Here is a 26,435-nt window from a genome sequence, read left to right on the forward strand (position 1 = left end):
TTCACTAATTGAAAACTAACAGAAATGTAAAATAAAATAAAATACTCATTTTTGTTACAGTTTTATTACATTTCTTGTTAAAATACATGCATAAAGATTAAATAGGTTACAAAAGGAAGGTAGTGTATTCTTCAAAATTCCTGTTAAAAGTTGCAAAACTCTCATGTTTATACCATCAAATTTGACATATATTCTAAGGTTGTACTACTTGAGAGTTTCGATAACACAATTTTACTGAAAAAAAGGAATGATTTTATATTTTAACATTGTTGATCATTCTAATCTTATTGACAAATACATCTGTAAGTACTTGGATCAGTTGTGTGAATTCGAAATGTGTTCGACTTGCTGAATGAAAAATTTGTACATAAAATGTCAATACAATTCTGTTTCAGATTTGATTATAAATCAAGTTTGTTCACCATATTGTTTCCATTTTTGAGTATGATAGATGTAACAATTATATTACAGAACCAAACATGTAGAATAAATACAATCGCTTTTCCAAGTAAAACATCTATTTAATTTGCATATCTTTTCATATACATATTCCCCCACAGCATTAAAATGCATCCAAGTGTATTTTTACACTACGTTTCAAAGATTTAAAAATTCAAAGTCTGTAAATGAGATTATGATTTTGGGTTTGTAACAAATGATTTTTGTAATGGTTATCTTTAACAAACAGAATAATTAGAATTGGAGAAATGTATCATATAATAACAACATGGCCATAGGCTACATGACCCAACAATGAATCAAGTACGAGGAGCAAAACCATTGGAGTTCCTGGTCCATATTACACATGATCATGCTATTGTCTTCACAGTAGGTCCAGAAGGCGAGAAGGAATACGCAGTTCGAGTAATTGCAACAGGAAAAAGTATCGAGCGCCTGAAATAGAGGAAATAAAACCCATTGAAACTAGAGGCATAAAAGTCAGAAATCCTACCGAACTGAGTTTAAATTAGCATTCGAAAACCCAAATGGTGGAGTATTGTACATGCAATTAGATGCCTCCTTGGATAAATTGCTCAATATGAATTGTGCTCAGTGACTCATCTACCTAAAGATCTCACAAAAAAGGGAGTGCAGTGAGGGTGGAGGCTCGGGGTAGATAAAGGGACATCAATCGCTACAAACCTGCACAGTGCAAAATCAGCATGATAGGGTCTGAGGACTGCCCTCTTCATACTCGGTATCCCAATTTTGGTACAGCAGAGCAGCTGCAGCTCGAGCTGCTACAGAGGAACTGTACTTTTTCCGCAAGGAAGCCAGCAACGCATCATGGGATTCCTGTACAAGACAAGAAGTATCATTAACGTTAAGCATTAAAAAAAGCAAAGCAGGAACCAGAACCAAATGTCAGGAAGAAGCATGCAACACTCGCTCCGTGTAAAAATCACTGAAATTCAGACAGATTTCGAAGGGCATCTAAAATGATATCCAGCAAAGTTATTTACATGTAAAAACCACAGTAGAGTGCATCAGATTATAAATAGCGTATAAATTCGGAGCACACAAATTTGATGCACAATGTAATGTCAGAAGAACGTGTAAATTTACAAAGGAGCTGGATACTTCTGCACTAGTGTTAAAGAAGAATGCCAATACACACGAGAGTGCATGTTGAAAGCAACAAGGTCCCAGCTAGACGAACATGACTGGAGACCGGTAAAGGCTGCAAGCCATACCTTCAAAACCCGAACTTCTTCTTCAAGAGCTGCTGCTGTTTCCTTCTGGAGGTCACACAAAATATCAACACATTGAAGTGAAAAGCCTGGGTTATCTTGAAGAAATGCAGTTTCTCATTTCTGATACAGCTAAATAATCTAATGTAACGTCAAAATTGGCAACTACTTGCTAACCATGAACGTACATTCTGAGATTTCTGTTGTTTACGAACTGCACAAAATACCTGGCGACTTATTTTAACTTGCAACTCGAGGCTACGTTGACGTTCTTCAGCCAGAGCTCGCATAGCTGCCAGCCGATTCTTTTCTGTGGCCTGTACTGCTTTCCGCAAGTCCTCCACACGTTTCTTGAAGTTCTCCTGTCAAACCAAACAGCGGCAATGAAAGCCAGACAACATTTGTGAGCTGAGAATTAATTTGGTCCAAATACATAAAGCTCATTGCAGATGCCAACAGAAGTGCCAGCGTCGTCCACACCTGATTACTAACACCATAATTAAGGACCCTCGGCATCCTGACAAATTGGGTCGACACACTGTAAAACAACGACACAAAAAAGAAATGTACTAAGAAATGCATAGCTATGGCCCTCAAATTGTATACGATACTATTTTTGAAAGGAAAATATATATATATATATATAAGTGTTCACTTCCAAAGACGATTCAACTGCCTACAATGCAGATATGATTAAGTTGATCCAAGACGTCATCACCTCATCCTTGTCTAGCCAATCGTTGCCACCCATCTCGGAGCTTCTATCTACCCTGGACGTCTTTGTCCCTGTTTCAGTGTCGAACAGAATTTATTTGTTATTGATCCTCTTTTCAGGTTGTGACGAAATTTGCAATAATTCTCGGTGTATCATTCTTTCCTGATACCACTGAATCCGAAATATTTCAGAGTGAACGAAGATAAGAAATGGTTACAAACAACCAATTTATTGCTTTGCACTTCGTTGGTCCCATGGGATTGGACGAGACTACAATTTCTTAGTAGACTTACTAGACAGCCAACAGCATAGAAACCCACAATTATCGGACTTCAATTCTCACCTCGAATGCGCACATTGTTCATCTTGGAAGGACCCTGACTCTCTTGAGAAAACTGCTCGCGTGGGCCAGAGAACCTGCGGCGGCTTGCAGGTTTGTGAATGGTTTGATCCGTAGTCGCTTGTACTTGAGAAGCCTTTCCTGAACTTCGGCGAGACGCAGAGCTCGGCATAAAAGAATACACATGACCAGGTGTTTCATCTCCAGTTAGCACCTGCCCTTCATACAATATCAAGCGATCCGTACGCCCTGCAGAATTCGCTGAACTAAGCTTTGACTTCGAACGAGGATTATACTTCGAATTTTCTTCCTCAACTAAAGGTAGACTTAACCCTGGAAACATGTCGAGGTGCCTTTTTGACTTTGTCAAGGTTCTACCACTTAGGTCATCCCGCCAACGTGCTCTTAACACCCTTCGCCTCACAGGTTGCCCATGTTGTGCATGGAACAACCCTACAACAGAGTATCCAAGTCCAAACATAGTCACCATCACCACTACAAGTACACCAACTGTTGCAGTCTTTTTAGGGAAATTAGTCGGTAAACTTCTCCAGTATGGTGCAGAAGACCAAGTTGACATAAATTCTGTGGAGCATAAAAGCACGAATTAGAAGAATGATATACCAAAACCTATAAGCCTACATGACGGGAAACCAAAATGGGAATATCACATTTTTCCTAAAAATATATACACTGAAATTTACTATACTGAATAGAAGTATTTAAGGTCATCCCACGACTTCGACATTGTCTCTAATAAAAGTACTAAGAAACTTTGTAAGGATTGAAACAAACCTTGACCATGCACACCCATGGTAGCCATCAATTCTGATACACATATGTCAACACCTGCTCCTCGTGCATTTGCTTTGTACAACCAAGAGGAAACGGTTTGTTGCGAACTATTTTGCACACTGCTTCCTCCTTCCTGCAAAATATAAACTTCATATCAATTACTGCTACCTCCTCTTTCGCTCCAGCTATTTAAAACAAGCATTACAGATTAATGGTCGTACACGTGAGTTGCAACCTTAATAGATCCACGATAAAACTTAGAGCAAATATTGCTTCCCGTGGACCTGGCAGACGAACCCTACAAAGAGGTGAAAAGAAAAAAAGAAAACAAAACAAAAATAGCGACTAGAGTCCTCTTTCTAAATAGGAAATGAAAATCCAACACAGCAAAGGTGACTGGTTAGTACTGGATGCAGTTCACGATGAAAACTCACAGAAGACGAAGAGCTTTCTACGTTGAGTAGTTTCCACAAAGCTTGCCGAGACGAGGATCCCCACACCCCAGTACCCGGCACCCCTTGCGCAATTTGAAACTGCTGCAATGCCCTCTTTGTCCCTGGACCAAAATAACTGAATACAACACTGTCATAAAATGCATGTACTTAGCTCAGTGGAGTACACAACATAACGTAAATTTAATAAAACTCCAAAAGCTCAATATTGAATCGATTCAGCAGATTGAAATAGTAAAGAGCCCCTTACGCAGTTAACTCTGTACGCTTTGGCAAGAATCCATACCAATACAACGCTCTCTGTTCATTGTCAGGACAGTGACACTTTTAGATAGAAAGATGATAAAAACAGGTCACTGCTAGCGTCTGTTCACAAGCTCTCAAAGAGAGTGTAAACCAGATGCTCGGCAGCCTTGTGCGCTTATCGGCTCAACAATATATCAATCTTAACAACCTCGACCACCAGCAATTTCTGAAATGGACTATCTCCGCCACAATCTAAATTAAGCAACCAACATACTACAATTAAAATATTCTAAGCGAGTGTATCTGAGAACCAACCACAAAGCCAAACGGTGATATAAACCAACCTGTAAATCCAAGACCTGGGGACCCGAGTCTCCCTCCCACATATCACCAGAAAACTTCAGATCCTGAATCTTTTGATATTCTGGACTAGATATTACATCCTCCAACACTTCTCTACGCGGCTGATTTAACAGCCTCAAACTCCCTTGTTCCCCGATTCCCCTCGCATCAAGTGGCTGGTCATCTTTCAGAGATATGGTTTCTTCAATAAGTCCAGGTTGCTTTCCGCTATACTGCAGGCTACCACTTCCACTTGTATGACCTTCCCATGATCTTCCTTTCTCGTGACGCCTCACCCAGGATCTCTCAATTCTGACTTGATTGTGTTTCCCCCATTTGCCTTTACGATTTGTAGCAACCAACGATCTCCTTAAAGGTACGCCTAACTCTGAGCGTGTGATACTAGTGCAGTCTCCAGCGATGCAAGGTGTATATGTTTGGTGTCTGGACTTAAGCGAGTTCTTACGGCTAATCCTTGTTCCCGCAAGTCCACTAAATCTTGAGTTCTCTTTGCTGAATAAGCTCACACAACATCCTTTGCTCCTCTGTGATTCTTCGATGCAGTCGAAAATTGGTAACCAGCGACGAGGTGGACAACAACTTTGCAGGAGATCACGACTTCCATTAGTCACCACCATCATGAACAAAGAATATGTTGAATGAGTACATTTAAAGGCTCGAGAACTTCAAGAAACTAGATTCCAAAGAACCGAGGGATAGTAGGTCGCCATTTCAACCAGAAAATAGTTGACAACTAAAGCTTGAACACCGAGTCATGGCAATAATCTTATTTCATTCCTAGAAGATAGTAAACGCAGGAGATTTGGTATCCTCAGCTGTAATCCCTCACGTAAGAGTCCAACGTGACTTTCGATCGAAGCGCTCCAATATATAATTAAATAGTTACCCGCTCCGTAACGATAGAAGCATGTTCAGCTGCCGATGAACATCCACAATCGTAACACTTGAGTGCAATTGTCTGCATTAAAACCACTGATCTTCATTAAATCAGTGAATTACATCCACACCTAGGGCACTTCTTGGTAGGATTGTTAACAGTAAGTGTCTTTCTTGGCAAGTTAAGTTAGTATGCACTATTACCAATGTGCCGGAACTCATAACCAGATATAGAAAACAATCGAGAATGATTTATCGTCCAGGGCAAGGAACATCTAGAAGCTTCTCACTGAAAAACGGAGCTAAGCAACTGCAAAATATCCTTAAGATACGAATCATCTCCATGCTCGTGGGCATGCAGAATTAACTGCAGAGCTTTATGTGAGTCCAGACAGTCCACACCCAAAGGGAGGCTGATCGACGGATAATGGCTAGAACAAGAGTGGTTTCCGAATTTGATCTTTCTAACGGATAACAAACAGTTCAATACCAGGAATTGGTCCATGAATTGGTCGGAATAAGCTGTATGTGAAAATATGCATGTTCTTCCTGGATAAACCAGACTGAACGCCGTCCATACGTGGCATCATTAATATAAAACACAACTCCTACAGCTGTATATCGAAGGCATCGAGTCTCCATTCAATGAACTCTTACGTCATAGGAGTTTGAAAACCGGTCAGTTGATCTGCCTATAGCTCTAACACCTGAACAGTTGCATAATGAATAGCTTTGAATCCTGTCCATTTTTGGAACTCTGTGTGGAGAAAATAACGTTTTTGCTTAGAAACTGAACATGTAGTAATAGTTTGAAACATTAGCATTTACTTTCCTTAATCTTAAAAAGCTGTCGGAGCACGTGAAATTGATTCCCTTACCATGTGCGTAGCGAAGAGCTTTCGTAATCGAGAAACTGTTCAAAGAAATTGCGACAAAGAAAGTTCGAAGCAGGGAGGTCAAGACCACGAGACTGTAAAAGGATGTTATCCAATCCGTTGTCAAAGAAAAAAATACCTATTTCGATCGACTGTGTATTGAACGACTCTTTAAACGCAAAAGCCTGATCGGGAGTGAGATTTGCTCCGATAGCGTTAGACTGTCAGCGTAACCTCCAGAGCCGACGGATACGCACAGCTCATTGCCAGAGCATCAGAATAAACATTAACGAAAAGGTATATCACCCTACAACAACCACAACAACAACAATTGCGCATTCGAGTATCACTATACGAGACTCCGAACATACACTCTAAGCCTCACCACGAAAAATCCACCGTAACGCACAATGCCCACCATAGTCGAAACCTGCGGCAATGCAGACTAACCGTGAAAGAACAAAAATAGGAAGAAAAGGGAGATGACGAAGAAGGCAATACCTTACACGGAATGCCACGAGACACTCGCAGGCACGGAACAGCAGCAAATAAATTTCAAAATTTCCTAAGCGACCTGAACCACCACCTACACCAACACCACCTCCATCTATCTTGCCGATCAGTCCCTTCCCTCCCTTCCCACACTCGCAATCCCTCCTCACACAAGCAACCACCCTAAACCAAAGCCGCAACATCCATAGACACAAGCTCAAGGGCCACAGGGACCCCGCACTGTCCGCAGATGGAGACCCGCATTGAATGAGAGCCCGCGCGAGGAGGCCAGTGGAGCACCCCGTGTGCGATAACAACGGACGGTCTAAAAATATCCCGCACCACTCACCAAAGCCCGAGCAACGCCTCACACGTGACGCAGCATGGGACGCAAAAACCACCACTACATATCATCTGTGCCGCCGCCGAGGCAACCACCACCGCCTCACCACCACCAGGCTCGGGAATCCTTCTTCACAGTTTAAAATGTAGTTAGTTACAGGGAATGCAGCAGCAGGAGTCCCGTCCTCCACCGACAGGCGCCCATCGATTGAAAATCCACACAACACTGGATTCACAAAGCAACACCGCGAAAGCGACGCCCCGCATCAATCCACGACGACGACGACTGTGATGATGGATTTCCCCCCCTGCCCTGCCCTGCCCTGCCCTGCCGCTTGCCGCTACCGCGCGGCGCCTCGGGAGGTCCGAGATGGCGTCGTCCCATTGGTTGCCTCCCCTCCCTCTGCCACGAGGGCAATTTGGAATGGGTCCCATTGGATGCAGGGTTCCAGGTGGAGCTTTGGGGGGTATTGCTGACATGGCACGGGATGGTGGGTTGTTGAACAAATCGTGGCGATCGGGGCCGTTGGATTCGTGAAATATTCTTCGTCCGATCCACTTCTCTTTAACTATTTCCGAAGCACCATGAACTTTTACAAACTTTTCTTGGTGATCTATATTTTGTAGTATTTTTTAGTGTTTTGCAGTAATTTTTTTTTTAAAAAACAAGTCTAATACATTGACATGTCTTCAAATTTTCATATTTCTTGACCCATTGTTGTGATTATATGTATGAGAGATGGCTTCTTTTTTAACTATTATAGGATTACCACATCAAAAACATCACTTCAAGTATGCACTTTTCAAAAAATATATTGTATGTGTGTGAGTGTGTATGCCTAATGATTTTCGAGTAGGTTTCATATCATTGACACCATTTCACAACATGTTTTTAAACAACCTTGATAACATTTGATAGCATAACATCACAAAATTTGCAATTTTTAAAATAGAGATAACTTATGTTTGGAATTTGTCATCAACAACCCACAAATGAATCATTTAAGCTTTGTATACATAAAATTGTGTGTGTGTGTGTTTTTATTTTCTTTTCTTCTTCTTCTTCTAATTCGGATGCGTGAAGGAATCATTCACTTGCCTCTCTAAATGTGATAAATATGCTTCAGTGTCCTTTCCCCGAAATTTGTCATGTTCGTAATACCAGAGATAAAATGATTTTAAGAACATTTCCATGCAATCTCGTATCTGCAAAATATATATATGAATTGAATCAATTCTATAATGTCAGATATCAAATTTACGATTTATTTCTTTAAAAATTTAAAATTTAAAAACAATCAACAAATATCAAATTATGATGTCATATACAAGAAATGTGAATACAGGATACTGGATGGTTACTTCTTGACTGATTTTTGTAACTATTAACTTCTGTATTTTAATATCATTTAAGGTTTTTTCACGATCTCCTTTAACTGTTTGAAACCTGTTTGATTGTTCAAAATTGTTTTTAAAATTTTGAGTGTCAATATACTTATCAAAAAAAAAAATTATGGCCTACGTTTGACATTGGATTCATATTCTCGTATATATATATATATATATATATATATCATTTATGCACACTTTTATTTATTTATTTATTTGTTTGTGAGTTTGAATTTCGTGAATTGTATTGTAATGAAGTATACCTATTGAATAAATTGGTTTTGTAATGATCAACATCCATTTCAAAATCCCGTAATCCCCTTTTCTCTTTTAGGATACTCTAATAATTTAATCACAGAAAATTATTTTACAGAAAACGTATCAAGTTGATTCCTTTTTTAATTTTGTTACATAAATACTAATTGTGTGTAGAAAACCTCCCGAAAATACCCACAAAAAATATTAGAAGATTTTGTTTATTAATTTTCCTTTTAATGATTGTATTTTTGAAATACAGTTAAAAAGACAACACAATTTTTTTTGTTTGGATATCATGTACACCTGAATAACATGAATCTCACGAATTATTTCATTGAACTTGTCACACAAATCTCGAGCGCAGCGCCGTTCTCTTCTACAAACATCTCAGAGTTAATCATGCATTAATAGTTATTTTTAAAGCTTAATTTCTTGTGTTAAAGAAACAATTAAAAAAGTAGGAGAATATAAATTCGTGCATCAATTTTATGAACATCAGAAAATACTTCCAGTAATCGGTGGTTTAATTGCATCAAAATAGTTTTAAAAAAAACACCATTTTATCACTTGTTTGAATTTACTTCACATTCAGTCACACAATTTAAGATGGGTAGAAAATAATATTAAAAAAAGAAGAAGAAGGTGAGAAATGGGATTTATTTATTTTATTAGATACACTTATATCCATTTGTTCTTACTTTAATTGCTTCTTTTTTGCTTTGATCCAAGTCTCATATTCTTTAACTTTTGGAACTGTAAGTTTGAACTCCTTCATAGCCTGTGGAATCATCTCAAACTTAATCTACTTGGCTGTTATAAAATACTCAAATTAGAATTAAAAAAATATAGTCTTTATATTAATTACATATTTACATATGTATACATATATATATATATATATATATATATATATCACCTCGTTTCTTAGTTTGTTTGAAGAAATCCATATTTTGGAGAAAGGGTCTCCTTGCTTATAATCTAACATAGTGACCCCTGCACGAATAGCATCTGGCTCTAATGCTTTTGAGGCCCCTTGATTGACATTTAGTGTGACACCATCATCATCAAATTCCTAATTTATTACAATCACATTGTCAATAAATAAATATATATATATATATATATATAAAAATTTATGTATGTATGTATGTATATATATATATATATATCGTTACATGTATCATTGTTAATGTTTGGTTATGGACAAGTTGAAAGTATAAAATAACTTTTGAAATGTTTTTTCATTTATTTCTATGACACAAAAACGTGTACTATATCCAAATTACAAGTTATGTCATGGGGCGTAATTCCAAATGGTTGTTCTTTCCACAACAAAATAACTTAAGAATAGAAGGTTTGATGTTTTCACGTATGCAATTAACTACAATTATTTTTGAAGTCTACAAAAAATTTGGAACTTTTTGATAATATCAAAACTTATTGCAATATTTTAGTAAATTCTCATGGTTTGTAAATTATTTTTGGCTTGAAGTTCATTTTCAATATTCAACCAATAGCAAGTGTTTGTTTCAAATTTGAGTCTGATATTCTTTAGTTAATGCATTCAAATGCAGGATTGATTCAATTAAAAGTTAATTAAATTGAAAAAGACGATTATCTTAGTTAACATCTAATCAATGTTCGTTCATGTGTTACTGAATTCTCAGATTCACTTCACTTTTAGCATTGTGTGGTTCTTAATAAATTTAAAAGCAAATTTTCATTTTGCTGTGAATCTATTTTATGTAAATAATAAATTGTTACTCAAATGTTAGCTTGTCTTGATATTAGCTTTTCATTAATTTTGATGTGGTATTATACATTTAAAAAAAAAAAAAAGATTGATTATAAAATGTGCTTGAGTAAATTAGAGCAAGTGACTTACACCAAGCAGTAATTCCTCCACACAATATTCTTTTTTATGAAGCTCTTGTTTCATTGGTGATATCCCAGATTGTTGAAGCGCTTTTTCAAGCTATTTGATTTGGCTTAGTTTTAATTTTGTAAAGAAAAATTTAAAAAATCATTTAAAATAAAATTGCAGCTTAAATCAATACAGTTAATTTTGAGTATGTAAATCTAATAATAAATCTAAATGATACTATCATTAGATTTAATGCACGTGAAAGTCATTTCATACTATATTTTAGCAAGATAGAAAGTAGAATTTATTTGAAGTTATTTTGATAATTGAAATTAAGTTTAGTCTATTATGATCTCAGCTCAATTTCAAGAAATGCTCACCTCAATTTCCAACTTCATTTGTGACTCTTTGAAGAGATAAAATATTTCTTTTACCTGTACATTTAATGGCTACTTCTGGTTTTTTAAAAACAAGGAATTTCATAATATTGGTCAAACTTGAAAATTAAAATTTTCCTGTTTTATCTGAGTATAAACATGTGCCATCCTACATAGCTATTGTGCAAATAAATAACTTCTAACTGCTTTCAATTTATTTATTTAATTTGAAAATTACTTAAACTTTGATGTGCATAAATATTAATGTTAAACCAAAAGACAGAATGTCAAAAATCCCGAATTTTTTACTTGTTTAATACTGTTTATAGGAATATCGCCAAGTTTTTTATCATTTTCTAGAAATTCTTGAATAGTTGATCTTAATTTATCTTTTACTTCTGGCCTAGTACAGTGAAATTCACTAGGAATAATCAGTTCCAGTTTAAGTTGTTTTTAACATTATTTTTGAAAACTATGGCAATAAAATATCACATCAAAATAAAAAAAAAAATGGTATCCATATAAACATGCCTAGTACCCAGTTGCAGCAAATTGAAATAATACCATTGCATTCCTCTCACTGCCTTGTTTGACTTGAACAATCGTGAATAAAATATCATCACTATACTACTATTCTACTAATTCTACTACCAATCATTTCATAGCTAGGAATCACGCATAGAAATCCTAAATGCTACCTAATGTAATACTATTAATTTGAACATAACTACAGAATAGATTTAATCGTAATTACACCAACTACTAATGGACCTGAGCATCCCTCCACAACCAACGCAGACTACAAGCAATTTTGTATCCACTATAGAAAGGCATTTCTACTCAGTAGCTGGAGCCTATAATTCCTCAATGAACCAGGATTAGTTACAACAGATACCTTCACTGAGATTTGCTTGTGGGTTTGTTCTGCAATGGAATAAGACAGAATGGCATGACCCAGAAATGACAGAAGGACATGCCCTTAGCTGAAGATCGGAGATCTACGAAGTTTATTATGCTGAAAAGTATGCAACATGAAGGTAAGAATGTACAAGGTGGTCTTTACGTTAAGTTGTCATAGCCCAAGCCAGGTCGACCGTTCAACGCATCTTTCAGAGCCAGTTCTTGCTTTAGAGTTGCAATCTCTAGTTGCTGCTTTCTGCAGCCAAATGCACATCATAATTATTCATGATCAGAGAATGGGTTCGGTGCCGACTTGCAAAGCTATGCAACCTATCCAAGTGCAATTATTGTGAGCCTCTGATTGTATGGTCCAACCTTCAGCAAAGGCATCAGCTACCTAATCGCTAGTGCAGAACCTGGTAGTGTCGGCACAATCCGGCTTTTTGTGAGTGACTTGGAATATCTTGAGGTACTTCACTCTTTGAGCAAACCTTAATGCACCAATCTGTGGAATATAATTGAAATCGACACACACGTGGTCAGTCTGTATGATAGAGTACTTGAACATTAGAATTCCTTGGGAACCTAGAATGGATATTACAAGACATATACCAAAATTCTATGTAATGATGTGTAGCGTAAGTTGAATATTCCATTCATCACGAAAGTGCTTACATATACTGTCAAACAAGGTTGTACTATTATCTCACTAGTTGTAGACAGAGTCCAATAAGTTTAGTAAGAAAATAGGTTTTATTTGTAAAAGTTTTTGTTGAAGGTACCGTCTCATCAAGGAAGTACTCTTCTGGCCATGCGCACACCATGAACACAGTTTTGTGGTTATTACCGAGAGATTCTTTCAATAATGTCGTGACTTTGCTGTGTCGAAAAGGAATGTGTGCTTTCTTTAATCTGAGAGCAAAAATGGTCTGCATGTTCAAGTACACAAATGAATCAGGATCTAAGATTGTATAATATGAGTGGAATATCACCAAGGCAGTTCGTCAAAGGTCTAAAGTAAGGCTTTAAACCGCAACCATGATCAACTCTTTCGAGTCTCAGAATGAATCATGTTCAGACTGAATACTTTTTGCTCCAAGTCCAATTTGAATACCCAATCACTCAGCTTCTTCAATATGTGCATACGAAGGATTACGTGCCAGGCAATTTCTTTTTATGGGAATTGATGCGTGGATACATTATAAAAAAGCGTATGCCATCGAACAGCATACGTACCTGTTCGAGGAATGATAGGGTCTTATTGTTGATACAAGCTTCTTTTCTCATTAGGCTTCCTGTGTCTCCCTTGGTCTTCTTCAAGCGCTCTACTCCAGCTAAATCTACCAGATTTAGCTTCGCAACTTGGAGTGCTAGTTGAGTGCTAACCCTTGCCACTCTTCTCTCCATATAGAAAGTGAGGATTGTATGTGACCTACTTGAGAGCTGTTAAATTAGGCGATTACAATCCAAAATACCTATTATGTTTCTGATGGGCACTTCCTTTTAATAAATGCAGACACAACTTGCTTACACGAAATAAGATGCTAACAGGTAGGCTGGATTTGGTGAAATGTGAAGCAGCAGTAACCTTCAATACTCCAAATCGGAGACAGTACTAAGTGTAACAAAGATTTTTTGCAAACAACCCAATTCATACCACCGTTGGATGGGGTTCCAGAGTGTGAGGTTCAGAAATTGCTTTTAAGTGATCCTCATGATGAAGTTTCTGCTAAGGGTACACACGCTGAGGAAGGAAAAACTTGGATTGAAGTGCGGTCTTGAAAACGTATGGCATTGTAACATGCAGATAGTTAGGATTACATGTTATGCGCTATCCACAATAAGATGGGTTTGTTATATGACACACAGTCGCAATTCAAGAGCGATAACACGCAAAAAGCATTCACGTATCTCAAACAAACCTTCAATAACGAAAGCGTTTGCAAAAACAAATGGACATGCCACCGACGGTATGTAGTAAAGTTCAGTGACATGTTTTACACAACAGGAGACTAAGCAGAGAAGGTCTACTAAGGTTGCGATTCAACTGGTGTGGATAGCTAGAAACTTGTATAACACACAGCTGGTGGTTTCGCCAATGGTGTAAACAGGAATCTGCAACGTGTCATCTATTATGTTGAAAACTTAACAAAGCTGGCTTGTACGAAACATGCACAATGAACAAAGGCGCTAGCAGATGGGATAACGTGAACAAGATCAAACTTGAAATTGAAACTTACCGAATTAAGGAAATGGTTTCCAAAAGATCTTGACTTCTCTCCTTCCTGGAACCATTTCAGTGCTTCCGTTTCAGTTTCAACTCGCACTTTTGCTAGACCTCTTACATTTAGAAGCTGGTTGTCCTCAATTATCATCAAATCGTCACGTCTTTTTTGCAAAAGGTCGTATAGTCCCTGAAGTTTGCATTTGGTTTGCATTTGGTTTGCATTTACTCCCCCGCAATTAGTTACCACGTCACCTTGTCAAGAAACTGAATACTTCGAAAGATACAATGTGCACAAAGTGCCAGGCTAAACTCATAAATTAGAACATCATGCCTGAAAGCATATATTTTATTCTCACACTTTTCTAGATGCAACATGGGCAGATGTAATTATGTACCTCCTGATATATTTCCATGTAAGACATGTGGACAACAATACCAGCCTCAGGTTTTGCTTCTTTTTCCTCAAAGATCTGCTGAATTGCTCGTGGAATGATCCCTCGATGAACATAGACCTTCATCCCAAACAACCTTTCTGTGATTAACAAATCAAAGGCTACAGCTGCAGACGACACCAACTCATGTTCCCAGTCAAAAAAAATCAAAACTGAGCTCCCATCATGCCGAGTTATCAGTTCCTGACAAATGGATTGCACACAATTTTTATATTGCAACCTGGTTCCTGCCTCTGGGCCCTATGACCCTTACACGGCTTGAAATTAATTAACATAATTCTTAAAAGGCATCGCTGGCGTCATGGAAGAGCGTTAAATATTCAGAAATTTGATCCTCGCTGATCTTCCATGCACTTATGATTTTACTAAAAACATTCTCTCCTAAAGAATTGTGACTCATATGTTTAACGATGACGAATGATATTTAAGTCTGACTCGACTTTGTTGCATCTAGACATGTAAACGGCTGAGTCTACAAAAGAAGCATAGAATATTATCTAATATTTAAACGCAAGTGGAGCTGCACATGTTTTGGCAGAATTTACTTGGCTCCAGATGCTACCTTCATATCACCAGTCATTGTAAAAGTCTTGCCAGCCCCAACTTGGCCATAACTCATGATAGTGCTATTATACCCCTTCAAAAATTCGTCCACACTTGCCTTCGCACACAGCTCATACATGGTCTGTTGATTGGTGGTCTGATATCCAGACATTATTTTTCAACAAAAACATAAAAATGAACCCCATATCATTATTTTCGTGTTTTCGACAAAAAGCACTTAAACCTCAAAAGAGCTGTCTAAATATCCATCTTAGAGCATTCCATGGATAACTCCTGTAATTGTCCCTGACACATGTCGAAATGACTGATTCCTACTTTCATTTTTTTATGTATTTGTTTAATTACTTATTTAGAACCTTCAACTCCAGAGAGAATTCGTAGAATCATAGCTCCAGAGAGAAATGAAAGGCGTTCTGCATTGGAAAGATTTACTTGTGGGCGTGCTCATCACATTCGGGGGGGGGACCAGGATATTGACAATTGAAAACAACATACACGACGACTACCAAGCGTTTCACTGGAATTCCAGTGACACAATGCAGAGCATTCTCATTTATTAAGTCTATAACTCTACTAGCGAGCAGGATCTGTAACCTTTGCAAGAATTGCCAAAACTAGGAGGTTTAAATGCAAGGTGGATAAGTTACTATAAAATTCACTCCACCGCAGATTATGTTTCTTCACGGGGTAGGTCACTTGTTGTGCTTCTCAAACTCCGAAAAAGAAACAACCAATTAATGATTGGACTCGTGCAATTAGGCCTCTTCGTATGACTAGTGTGCCCGTTGCAAGTCAATTACCACTTTGGTTGCACATGCTGTTAAATGAAGGAATAAATCTGCATTGATATTGGCACTTGGCACACTGTAGAATTTATTGCCCGAAACCCAAAGTACGCTGGGGTGAGGAGATAATGACCTGAACGATGTTGTCCACATTGAAGACAATCTGGTTCACGTATGCTTTAGGAGGCCCTCCGCCGATAGATTTCTCCACATCGATCAGCACCCTATGCGTCTCGGACTCGATGTTGATCGCTGGAGAGGGCTTTACAGATGGTCTCAGCCTCAGGTAGACTCTAATTCTACTCAGCAGCGCATCATCAACATACGGCATCTTCGCTACCCCTAACGCAAACTCGTGGAGTTATCCCACCCTGAAGGAAGACACCTTTTCCGAACCCTAATTCCTTCTCAACCTACACAACTCGCCAACTGAAACCCATTTCAACAGCTCCACAGAGGAAACATTCCAAGAGACGATTATAGAGAAACTGGGACAATAAATCTTCAGACAAAGACTCTGCGCCCCGCTCGTTGTTCAGAATGGACATGAAAAGGCTGCAAAACATGCAGCACCGAACTCGCGACACACAGAGAAACTGCTCAAATCGACCCACATGCTCAAATCTCTTGCAAAATTACGGAATGAAACAATAACATCAACAACAACAACAACATTTAATGCGTGAAAAGTTGGACCCAACTCGCATGTATGCATGCAAAAACCAAAGAGAGCTTCTCCACCATCTCATGCAAACCCACAATGCCAAGTCCCTCCTCCATTGCCGCCACACCTTATTTGTTGGCCCATTCTTCTTCCTTTTCTTGCTTGCTTCCTTTTCTTTCCAGTGTTGTTTGTTTTGCTGGCCTGTGCTAATCACCGTTTTTCCTTTTGTGGTTAGCCTGTGCTAGTCATTGTTTACACCCTGATTGTTTCACTAATTTCTTTGTTGATTGATTTGAGCTAGGAAAAAAACTACCCCAACTTTCATCTAAATTTGAGAAGACTGAATATTTGAAGTATATATTTATTTAAATCAAAATTAAGGTAGATCCCATTTCCTTTTGCATGTTTGTTTACTTTAGTAACCATTACTTATAGAACAATCCAATCACTTGAATTGGTTAAAATTTTATTTTTTTTGGATTAAATAATATATAAATAATCAAAATATAATATTGAAATGATTTTTCATCTTGTGAACCACAAATATATGAAAAATCTTGTTGAGTTATGAAAAAGTTAAGATTACAAAAAATCCAATTTATCCAAGTGTTATATTTTTTTTAACCACAATAAACCTAAAACTACCAAATTATGGAAAGCTTTGATAATATTATATATCACTAAACTATTTATGACCATTTTTTATTACTACTATAGGAATATTTTCATGAATAATATTTCAAAAAGACAAAAAAAGAAAATGACAATCTATGACTTTTACATGCATAAGTTTGATTATCTTTACTAAAGACATTTTATATTTTTTAACCAAGTGTTCATCTAAAAAACAAGTTGAGGCTCTTGCATCTATTAAAGCAAAGGTTTTGTGATTTTTAGGTCCTAAACAAACATCTATTATAACACAATATGAAGGTTTTGAGGAGAAAATATAACCTTTATTATGTATCACATAAGATTCTAGTCTCACAATTCTTATTGTAGCTAGACAAACTTATTTTTTGACATATTTTTTTCTTTAATAGTCATGCTCTTTATTTTTTTGGTTGTACTATTTTTTATTTTTATTTTTTATTTTTGTATAATATTAAATAATATGCTTAGATTCTCCAAAGTGTAAGTATAATTCTTCTTGATGACATCAAATCTTTTTATCCTTAGTAAGAGATTTAAAATATACAAAATTAATTTACATAGGTTTTGATCTTTATAAATATGTTTATTAAAACTTAAGAATTGTTGTCATGACTTGATTTGTTCATCTTTAATCAAGTCTTTATTCTTGGCATCTTTTAAAAATTTGATTATGGCATGCAATGGCTTAAGTAAGTTGTACCTATAAATTAAACTTGAGTAAATCTATCATGATATTAAAAATAATATAATCTTAAATAAAACTTGACTTGTAATAGAATTCTTTAAAACTATGATCTTATTTGACCAAACTTCTTTCGCATATTAATTTTTACATTCTTCTTTATTAAAGATATGAATTACAAACAATCAAAACATCAATGTATTCTTGTGTTACTAAAAAAGTAGATATTTATTTAATAGTAGTATAATATTAAAACTAGAATAACCATTATTAAAGACAAGAAGATTAGACACTCTTGAAATAATAATAAGAACAAGAAAGGCATTAATACGAGTGACAAATGCTTCATTCTTGCCTCTATATATATTATTTAATTAAAGGCTATGTAATGATGTTCTATATGACCTCTAACACATGTCTAACTTACAAAATACATATTTAATTTGGAAGACAAGTTTTTATATATGCACCATATAGTCAACTTATATCACAACTACAAACATGTGCAACACATGAACAACTTGTTGACTAAATTTTAAACCTATCAACATGTATAAAATTGAATCCATATCTATAAAACTTCTAAGAAGCTTATCCATAAGATATTATATAATTTTTCTTTTACTTATTCCTATTTAACTTCTCTTATCTAGGTAATTACAAATATTGATTATGTCTATAATGCTTATACTTATAGTAATAAGACTTTTTAGATTCACTTCTACGATTGATTTATTTTCTTTTCTTAATTGCACAACTTCTTGGTATAGATATTAGACCTCACTATTAACTTCTTCTATATGCATAGGAATAATACTTCTATAGTTGACATTAATAATTTGTAAAATTTTTATTGTAAAAGTATTGACAAGCTTGTGAAGATTTGTAATAGTTGCAAATTTATTTTCACTTCTACTAAATGAAGTATCAATAATTTTACTTCCATCTCTATAATGGATAATTTTAACAAGTTTATAAATAAAATTATAAGAAGTTAACTCCCAATCTCAAATATTAAACCAAAATTTCTACAAAGAAAGATACTCTATTTTTTTTAAGAAGAAAAAAAAATCAATATTAAAAAAAATAAAAGATGTAAGTTTAAAAGTGAATATTTTGCAACCTTTAAAATACAACAAAAAATTGAAATAATTCACTCACTTATAAAATAAAAAAAAATGATAAATTATTATTTTTGTTAAACTTTTAAGTTTATAAATTACAACAAAACTCTATAGAAGCAATATTGAAATATGACCAGTCTATTTCAAGTGTCTAAGACTCTTCTAATCCATAGTAATATAAAACCTCATCATAAAGTAGGATAAACTAAATCAAAACAAAAGTGTACAAAACTAAATAAAATGAGATACAAAAGAAAAAACTAAGTGACCAAAATTAAGACAAAACAAAACAAAACAAGAAGATATAAAATCCAATTATATTAAAAAAAAGGGTCCAAAGCCATATCTGATTAGATGCCCCAAAAAGCCTTGGCTAGTCCTATTTATAGTTTTTTCTACCACCTTGGACTTTCTAAAATATTCATAGATAGTAGATCCTACTTAAATAATTGCCTTAAACTCCTTTTAGAAGGTTTTATGGTGGATCCTACCTCGATAACCACCTTAAGCTTTTTCTAAAAGATTTTATGGTAGATCCTACTTAAATAATCACCCTAAACTCTTTTTAAAATGTATCGAGATGGATCCTACCTAATCTACTAATCTAATCTCAATTCTAGAAACTTCCATGGTTCTAACTATCTATTTCTATACAAATATCTTATCTATATCCTATTACAGTTAATCTCCCTCTATTAATGAAAAACATCCTTATTTTGTTCTCGATGGTATCTTTGAATTATTTCTTGGTAATGTTTGAGATTTTGTACAAGTTCCTACATTGCATTGTAAATGAAATAACTTTTCTAAAGAACTTTGTATTGAAGTTGTAGAAGTACACTACCATTGTGAAGGTAGTAATACTCCAAAATACTATCCACTTTATACTCTTGTTAGTGATTAACTACAACTAGTGGTGGTTGTGGTTGATGTCAATTTGGAAAGTACTTTGGCTCAGTATGAAATTCCTTTAGTTGTGAAACATGAAAAATTGGATAGACTCAAATATGTGGTGAAAGCTCGAGGCAGTATATGACATCAAAAATCACTACAAAAATGTGAAAAGTTCCAAGCCACCGATGTGCTAATTTATAAATTTAGATTGATGTAATAAGTAGCTAGTTGGTGTTAAAAAGTAATACTTGATCACTTTCTTGGAAGATCTTGTGTTGCTGATGGTTATTGGTATACTGCTTCTATCAATTCTATGTAATAATGAGGTGGTGTCATACCTCTTGTAAGGCCGTTGTAAGCTGTTATATAAATTTCTTTATTGTCGAGTTATTAATATTGATGGGATGATGGAAAATTATTGGCATATTTGAATGTTGATCAATATTAAGGAAAAATAGTAAATGACTAGTACTTACTTGAATACTGACATTGTAAGCAAACTCCAAGGTCATCAAGTATTCATCCCAATCATCATAATGAACCACCACAAATGCTCGCAGCATATCTTTTAAGGTCCAATTTGCATGCTTTGTTTGCCCATCTATTTGGAGGTAGAAGGCTTTAGACATAGCAAGTTGTATGCCTAATAGCTTGAACAAGGCTTTCCAAAAACTTCTCATGAAGTATGGATCTCGATTTAAAATGATAACATGATATAATCTATGGTGATGAAATATTGTATCAAAGAAGACTTGTATAAGCTGTAGGCATTAATATCTAAGCACACTATGACTAAGTAAAGTTGCTTCAAGAGTCGATCCATAAAGACAACAACCACGATATGATTATGAGGTATTTACAACAAACACGTAATGAGATCCACAGTCACATGCTCTCAATGTACTATATATAGTAAAATTAGCTGTAATAGTCCAGAAGATGGTGTATTACATACTTTATCATGTTAACATGACTTAGAAGAGCATACAAAGGCTCAAACATCATAATCCAAACCTATCCAAAATCATGTCATTGAGATCCATTCTAGTATCTTTTTTGATCTCAAATATCCAGATATTAAAATATCATATTTTTTTTGAATTATACGCATTTAAAGTATAGCATTGTTGGGTATATAAATTTATTTCTTGAAATAGAACAAGTCATCACTAAAAATGTAATCTTGCTATTATATATTGCCCACCTTCAACTGATCGTTAACCATCTTGAAATAAATATCCCAATACATAGCTTCCTTCTATTTTGACTCTTTGGTTAAATTTGAAATGACATTAGTAATGGTAGCGATTTTTGCCTTGTCTTTTGATTCATCCTTCAAGTTTGGTTTTTGCAATAACCTATCTGAATTAATATATTATTGCCCTTGCTTCTACTTAAGCTAAATATCAAAAAGCTGCAACTATTTTTTTCATTAATAATGATATTATTTCATATTTTTGAGATACAAATTGTGTAGCAAAGATCGATGGTCAGTTTCAATAACCACTAGCTTCTCCAATAGATAGTGTTGCCACACCTTTGTAGTGACTACAATCACTAATTATTTTTAATCACGTGCAAAGTAATTGTACTCTACCTTTTTAAGCTTGTGTGATTCATATGCCACAGATTGAAGGTCCCTACCAAAGTCTTGTTGAAGGACTACTCTAATAGAAAAATTGGAAGAATCAACATCAAGTATACAATAAAGGTTGAAATCATACGATTATAATATTATAGCAATAATAAGTGCTTCCTTCAACTTATCAAAGGTACTTTATTGTTTTAGTTTCTATTCAATTGAAACATCCTTCTCCAATAGGTTTGTCAATGATGCAACAATGCGAGCAAATCATCAATTAAAATGGCAATAATATTTGGTAAGTCCTAAAAATGAGCTGACTTTGAAAGCATCCTTGGCAGTTAGCTAATTTTCCACTATTTTCATCTTATCTTATTCCATATGCATGCCTTCGAAGGACACCACATGTTCCAAAAAAGTGACTTCTGACTTCTAAAGTTCTCATTTATTTGCTTGTAATAGAAGCAACTATTTTATAGTTGATGCATTATTTTTCATCGGTATTATTCATGTTCTTTAGGAATTTTATTGTATAAAAGAATATCATCAATAAAAATAAGTACATACTTGTCCAAAAGGTCTTGAAACAATCTGTTTATGTGATCCATGAAAGAGGTTGGAACATTGATAAGGTCAAAAGGTAATACCAGCCATTCAAAATATCCATAGCGTATATGAAATTCCATCTTTTCTACATCTTTTGCAATAGGTATTTGCTAATAGCCTCTCTAAAGATCCAATTTATTAAAGATGGTCACACCTCAAAATTGATCAAAAAGATCATCTATGTATTGTCATATGGCGTGATTTGTAATCTAGAAATATATTAGTTACCTAGCTATAGAGAGTTTAGCTTTGACTTATAAATAATGTCTTATCTTCTAAAATCTCTTTATTTTGTTTAAAAGCTCAAATTATAATAAAATCCTTCGAAATATTTTCTCTCAAAAGATATTTTTATTCTAAACTTTGAAAATTCATATCTCTTCATTCAACCATTTAATTTTTTCCAAATTTCTATATAACATAAATTCTATTCTTAAGTTTTATTACATAAAAAAAAAAAAAACCATAAATCTATTACAAATCTTTTGGCATCTTAGAAATCCTAGCAAGTACTCTAAATCCTAATCTACAAGCACTCAAAAACTATTTTTTTCATATCTCAAAAATCCAAAACTCAAATGCCACAAAATTTGTGCATAAAATTTATTAACATGATTATACACAATTTAGAAGATTTTGAGCCAAAATCTTATCATATTAATCAAGATATAGCTCAAAACACAACCACTAGTAAATTCTGTCATTTACTACTTTTAGATTTGAAGTGCTGACTTCAACTTCTAATATCTCCTTCATTCCAACTTAAAATCCATCAAATAGTATGAAAAAAATGTAACCAAAAAATGTTCTCTTCAATCCTAATTGCCGATCCTTTATTGCTTTATATACACAAACATTATATCTAAAAGAGTAATAGTTGGTACAAAATCAACACCTTAACTTTGAGTGCCCATATCTCTTTCATTTAAACTCCAAATCATACAAAATTTGTATCAAAACCATAGCCAAAAACCTAAACTTACTAATCCTATCCTCTAAAGCTTGAATGACTCCGAAAGAATAATCCTAATTCCTAATAAGGCCTTGGACAACCTCCTTGAAGCCTATTGGATATGATTTTTAGCCAATAGGAATGGAGATTTTTATCATCTATCTCCATTCATCCATGTGAATGCCCTAACTTCTCTTTTTGCTAAAAAAATCCTTCTTCAATCTTTTTTCTTATAAGATTTACATAATATATGTCCTAAATATTAAATAAAACAACCAAAATAAAACTTCAAAGGTCACTAATGTCTAACAAGAGTGACTCTAAATGTTTAAAAGTTACTACTAATAAGATCAACTTTAAAAGTCACTATCAAAAGAAAATAAAGTTATATAGGTTCTAATAGAAGCTCTTTTAAATAATCTTTTTTTAGGATAGTAATCTATCTACATTCTATAATCAACAAAAATCTACTAATATGGCTTCTACCATATTGTTTAATATATTATATATCAAATATATAAACACATTATTTTCACATGGTAGCCAAACCACAATACAATAGCGTGGAAGTGGATATGTATTTTTAACAATCTACTTATTGAGGCCTTGATAGTCAATGGAAAGGCAAAGTCTATCATTCTTTTTGGATGCAAAGAATACAAGTGCTCCCGATAGTGATGTGCTTTCTCAAATGAGGCCTTTCTCCAAATTTTTGTCCAATATCTTTTACAATTCTTTAAGTTTTTTTTTATAGTAAGTAATAAATTGGTTTACTTGTTGATTTGGTTCTAGGAAATAGTTTTATTTGAAAGAAGGTACCTCAATCCAGAGACATGCCACTAGGTAGGTTGGTTGGAAAGGCATCCTAATATTCTCTTATGAGTTACTTTGCTCGTTTTGCTCTTTTAGTTGTCTTATCCACCATTGATGCAAAATTTAGAACCACTATATATACCAATTTCTTATGTTGTATTTACTTTTTCATATAAGTTGTCCCTACAAATAAGTCTTTGGTTCCAAATTGTCTTTCTTTTTCACTTGATACAGAGGTGCAAAGAGTTACTTTGCATCTACTATCTTTAAAAAAGATTATCCTTGCTATTCAATCAACTTACTTATTTTTTATTTTTAGCCATGGTATATCAAAGATAACATCATATCTTAGCTTTGTTACCTTGAACATCTCTCTTAAGATGTAGGTGTTAGTCAATCTCAAGGTTTCTTCTTCACATGTCTCACTTAATATGTTTTCTTAGTCATTTGCAAGGTATATATTTTCTCCTTTGATTGCCTTATTTTTAATTCAAAGTTGGTCAATAATCTTAGTTGAAATAAATTTTTTTATAGAGCGAAAATCTACAAGTACTCAACATAGTTGTCATCTTAATAGTCTTATTAGATGCATTAGTCAATTCTTTCTATAATTCTCCAAGACCATGCTATTTGTCTTTGAAAGACAGTAGCTATTTCTAGTACTAGCACTCAGCGCCTTTATTGAGAAGCCCCATTTTCTAGCTCTGTCTCATTATTGACTTGGTGAATTTCAAAACTTTGAACATACCTTGTCTTGTTGGTGCTTAAATTTTGATATTTTGAATAACTTTTGATCTAATGGCTTGACTCTCGATCATAAAAATACAATCCCTTTTGTACCAATATTTGTCATCTTTGTGATTTCAATGATCCTTGTAGGGCATTAATCTCCATTGACATTGGTTGTTGTGCCATAATATTAAATAGCAGCATAAGACTTTGTGTTATAAGTCTTGTTCTATAATTTTTGAAATCTATAGCATCGACTCTCTTTATAATCTAAATTACTTCTTTGAATATTTATGGATCCCTTAGTTCCACCTCTCGCTAGACTTCAGATTTTAAACCTAGTAGGAATTGATCCATCATCTCTACCTCCAAAATATTAGCAATTTAGAGACATAGGGACTTGAATTGAAAGACATAAACTTATAACAATCTAGATTGTGTAAGATTTTTCAGTTTAATTACATGCTATCTTCTTCGCATTAATCGATCAAAATTGATTCCTAAAATTGATTTGAAACTCCTCTCAATCACAAAATCTACCTTAAGCTCTATAGCTTTGAATTCAATGTCGCCATTAAATGACTACTACATCTTTTAAATAGTTGATTGCATATATAATTCCTTCAATGGTATTTGCATCAAATAATTAGAAGTATTGTTGCATATTGAAGAGCAATTGATATACATCTTCTTATCTTCAAGTCCCAAAATATGTATTAGGCTTATTTAATTTCAGCCTAGCAGATGTCGACTCTCTTGTCCTTGAGGCTTCTATTTGCTATTGCAAAGTAGCTATCTCACCTAAAAGGTATTGTATTTGAGCTTCCATCTAGGATTGCTCTGTCATATCTTCCATGCTATAATTTCTTTGCTGGATTCCACTATTGTAATGCCTTATTATCTCCTGATTGAGTTTTTAAGAGTAGCTTGTGGTGGCCTCAATACAATATCTAGTGTAACTACAACAACTGACCTTAGACTAGATGATGACTATTGACATACTATCAAAAGTAAATAGTTTAATACTTGCTCTGATACCAATGAAACAAGACTAATCTATTTCAAGTATCCAAGACTGTTCTAATCCACAACAACATAAAACCTCATCACAAGATGGGACAAACTAAATCAAAAAAAATTGAACAGAATTAAACAAAATGAGACACGGGAGACAAAAATGAGCAATTGGAATTAATAAAAAATAGAATAAAATAAGAAGATACAAAATCCAATTATATTAAGAAAAAAATTCCAAAGCCATACCTGATCAGATTCCCTGAAAGGCCGTGGCCAATCCTATTTATACTCTGTTCTACCACCTTGGACTTTCTAGAATGTTCATAGGTAGTGGATTCCACTTAAATAACTACCTTAAACTTCTTCTAAAAGGTTCTATGGTGGGATCTATCTAGATAACCACCTTAAGCATTTTTTAAAAGGTTTTATGGTGGATCCACCTAAATAACCACTCTAAACTCTTTCTAGAATGTTTCATAGTGGTTTCTATTTGATTCTCCAATCTAACCTCAATTCTAAAAACTTCTATAGTTCTAACTATCTATCTCTATAGAAATATCTTATCTATATCCTATTACAAATATACTCTTGTAACATTAAAAAGGAGAAAGTAAATAAATTAAAAATGGTTATAAGCTAGAAATTAAATTGACTATTGCTAAATATAAGAAGACTAAAGTTTCTTGAAATAAGAATAAGAACAAGAAAAATATTG

At 34.5% G+C, this 26,435-nt stretch overlaps 2 protein-coding genes across 21 annotated transcripts; both read right to left on the reverse strand.

Annotated features, from left to right (window-relative positions):
- Positions 1–690: 690 nt before the first annotated feature.
- Positions 691–7,446, reverse strand: LOC112281904 (uncharacterized). 7 transcript variants are annotated; one of them, XM_024518923.3, is made up of 11 exons: positions 6,855–7,443; positions 4,584–5,560; positions 4,244–4,293; positions 3,976–4,111; positions 3,542–3,674; positions 2,750–3,331; positions 2,410–2,477; positions 1,919–2,053; positions 1,695–1,739; positions 1,144–1,296; positions 691–894 (listed from the first exon to the last, which is right to left on the reverse strand). In XM_024518923.3, exons 2-10 carry the CDS (start codon positions 5,220–5,222, stop codon positions 1,159–1,161), a joined length of 1,926 nt encoding a protein of 641 aa, XP_024374691.1. In that variant the 5' UTR covers positions 5,223–5,560; positions 6,855–7,443; the 3' UTR covers positions 691–894; positions 1,144–1,158. The 7 variants fall into 7 exon arrangements, with proteins under 7 accessions (XP_024374691.1, XP_073389663.1, XP_024374688.1 ...); XM_073533562.2 differs by lacking the exon at positions 691–894 and having other exon boundaries at positions 934–1,296; positions 4,584–5,574; positions 7,195–7,443; XM_024518920.3 differs by lacking the exon at positions 691–894 and having other exon boundaries at positions 934–1,296.
- A 630-nt stretch (positions 7,447–8,076) lies between these two features.
- On the reverse strand, positions 8,077–17,230 carry LOC112281005 (kinesin-like protein KLP1). 14 transcript variants are annotated; one of them, XM_090249737.1, is made up of 18 exons: positions 16,137–16,274; positions 15,575–15,631; positions 15,217–15,354; positions 14,598–14,714; positions 14,216–14,389; positions 13,212–13,418; positions 12,758–12,904; positions 12,392–12,480; positions 12,139–12,231; positions 11,385–11,478; positions 11,079–11,132; positions 10,720–10,809; positions 9,751–9,906; positions 9,533–9,612; positions 9,138–9,210; positions 8,840–8,916; positions 8,532–8,634; positions 8,077–8,393 (listed from the first exon to the last, which is right to left on the reverse strand). In XM_090249737.1, exons 3-18 carry the CDS (start codon positions 15,334–15,336, stop codon positions 8,253–8,255), a joined length of 1,815 nt encoding a protein of 604 aa, XP_090105863.1. In that variant the 5' UTR covers positions 15,337–15,354; positions 15,575–15,631; positions 16,137–16,274; the 3' UTR covers positions 8,077–8,252. The 14 variants fall into 14 exon arrangements, 12 of the variants coding, with proteins under 12 accessions (XP_090105863.1, XP_090105861.1, XP_090105860.1 ...); XM_090249735.1 differs by lacking the exon at positions 15,575–15,631 and having other exon boundaries at positions 14,216–14,260; positions 16,137–17,224; XM_090249734.1 differs by lacking the exon at positions 15,575–15,631 and having other exon boundaries at positions 15,217–15,315; positions 16,137–17,219.
- Positions 17,231–26,435: the final 9,205 nt, after the last annotated feature.

The sequence above is a fragment of the Physcomitrium patens genome, chromosome 4 (genome assembly GCF_059467195.1).
Source record: "Physcomitrium patens ecotype Gransden chromosome 4, ASM5946719v1, whole genome shotgun sequence".
Lineage (NCBI taxonomy): Eukaryota > Viridiplantae > Streptophyta > Bryopsida > Funariales > Funariaceae > Physcomitrium > Physcomitrium patens.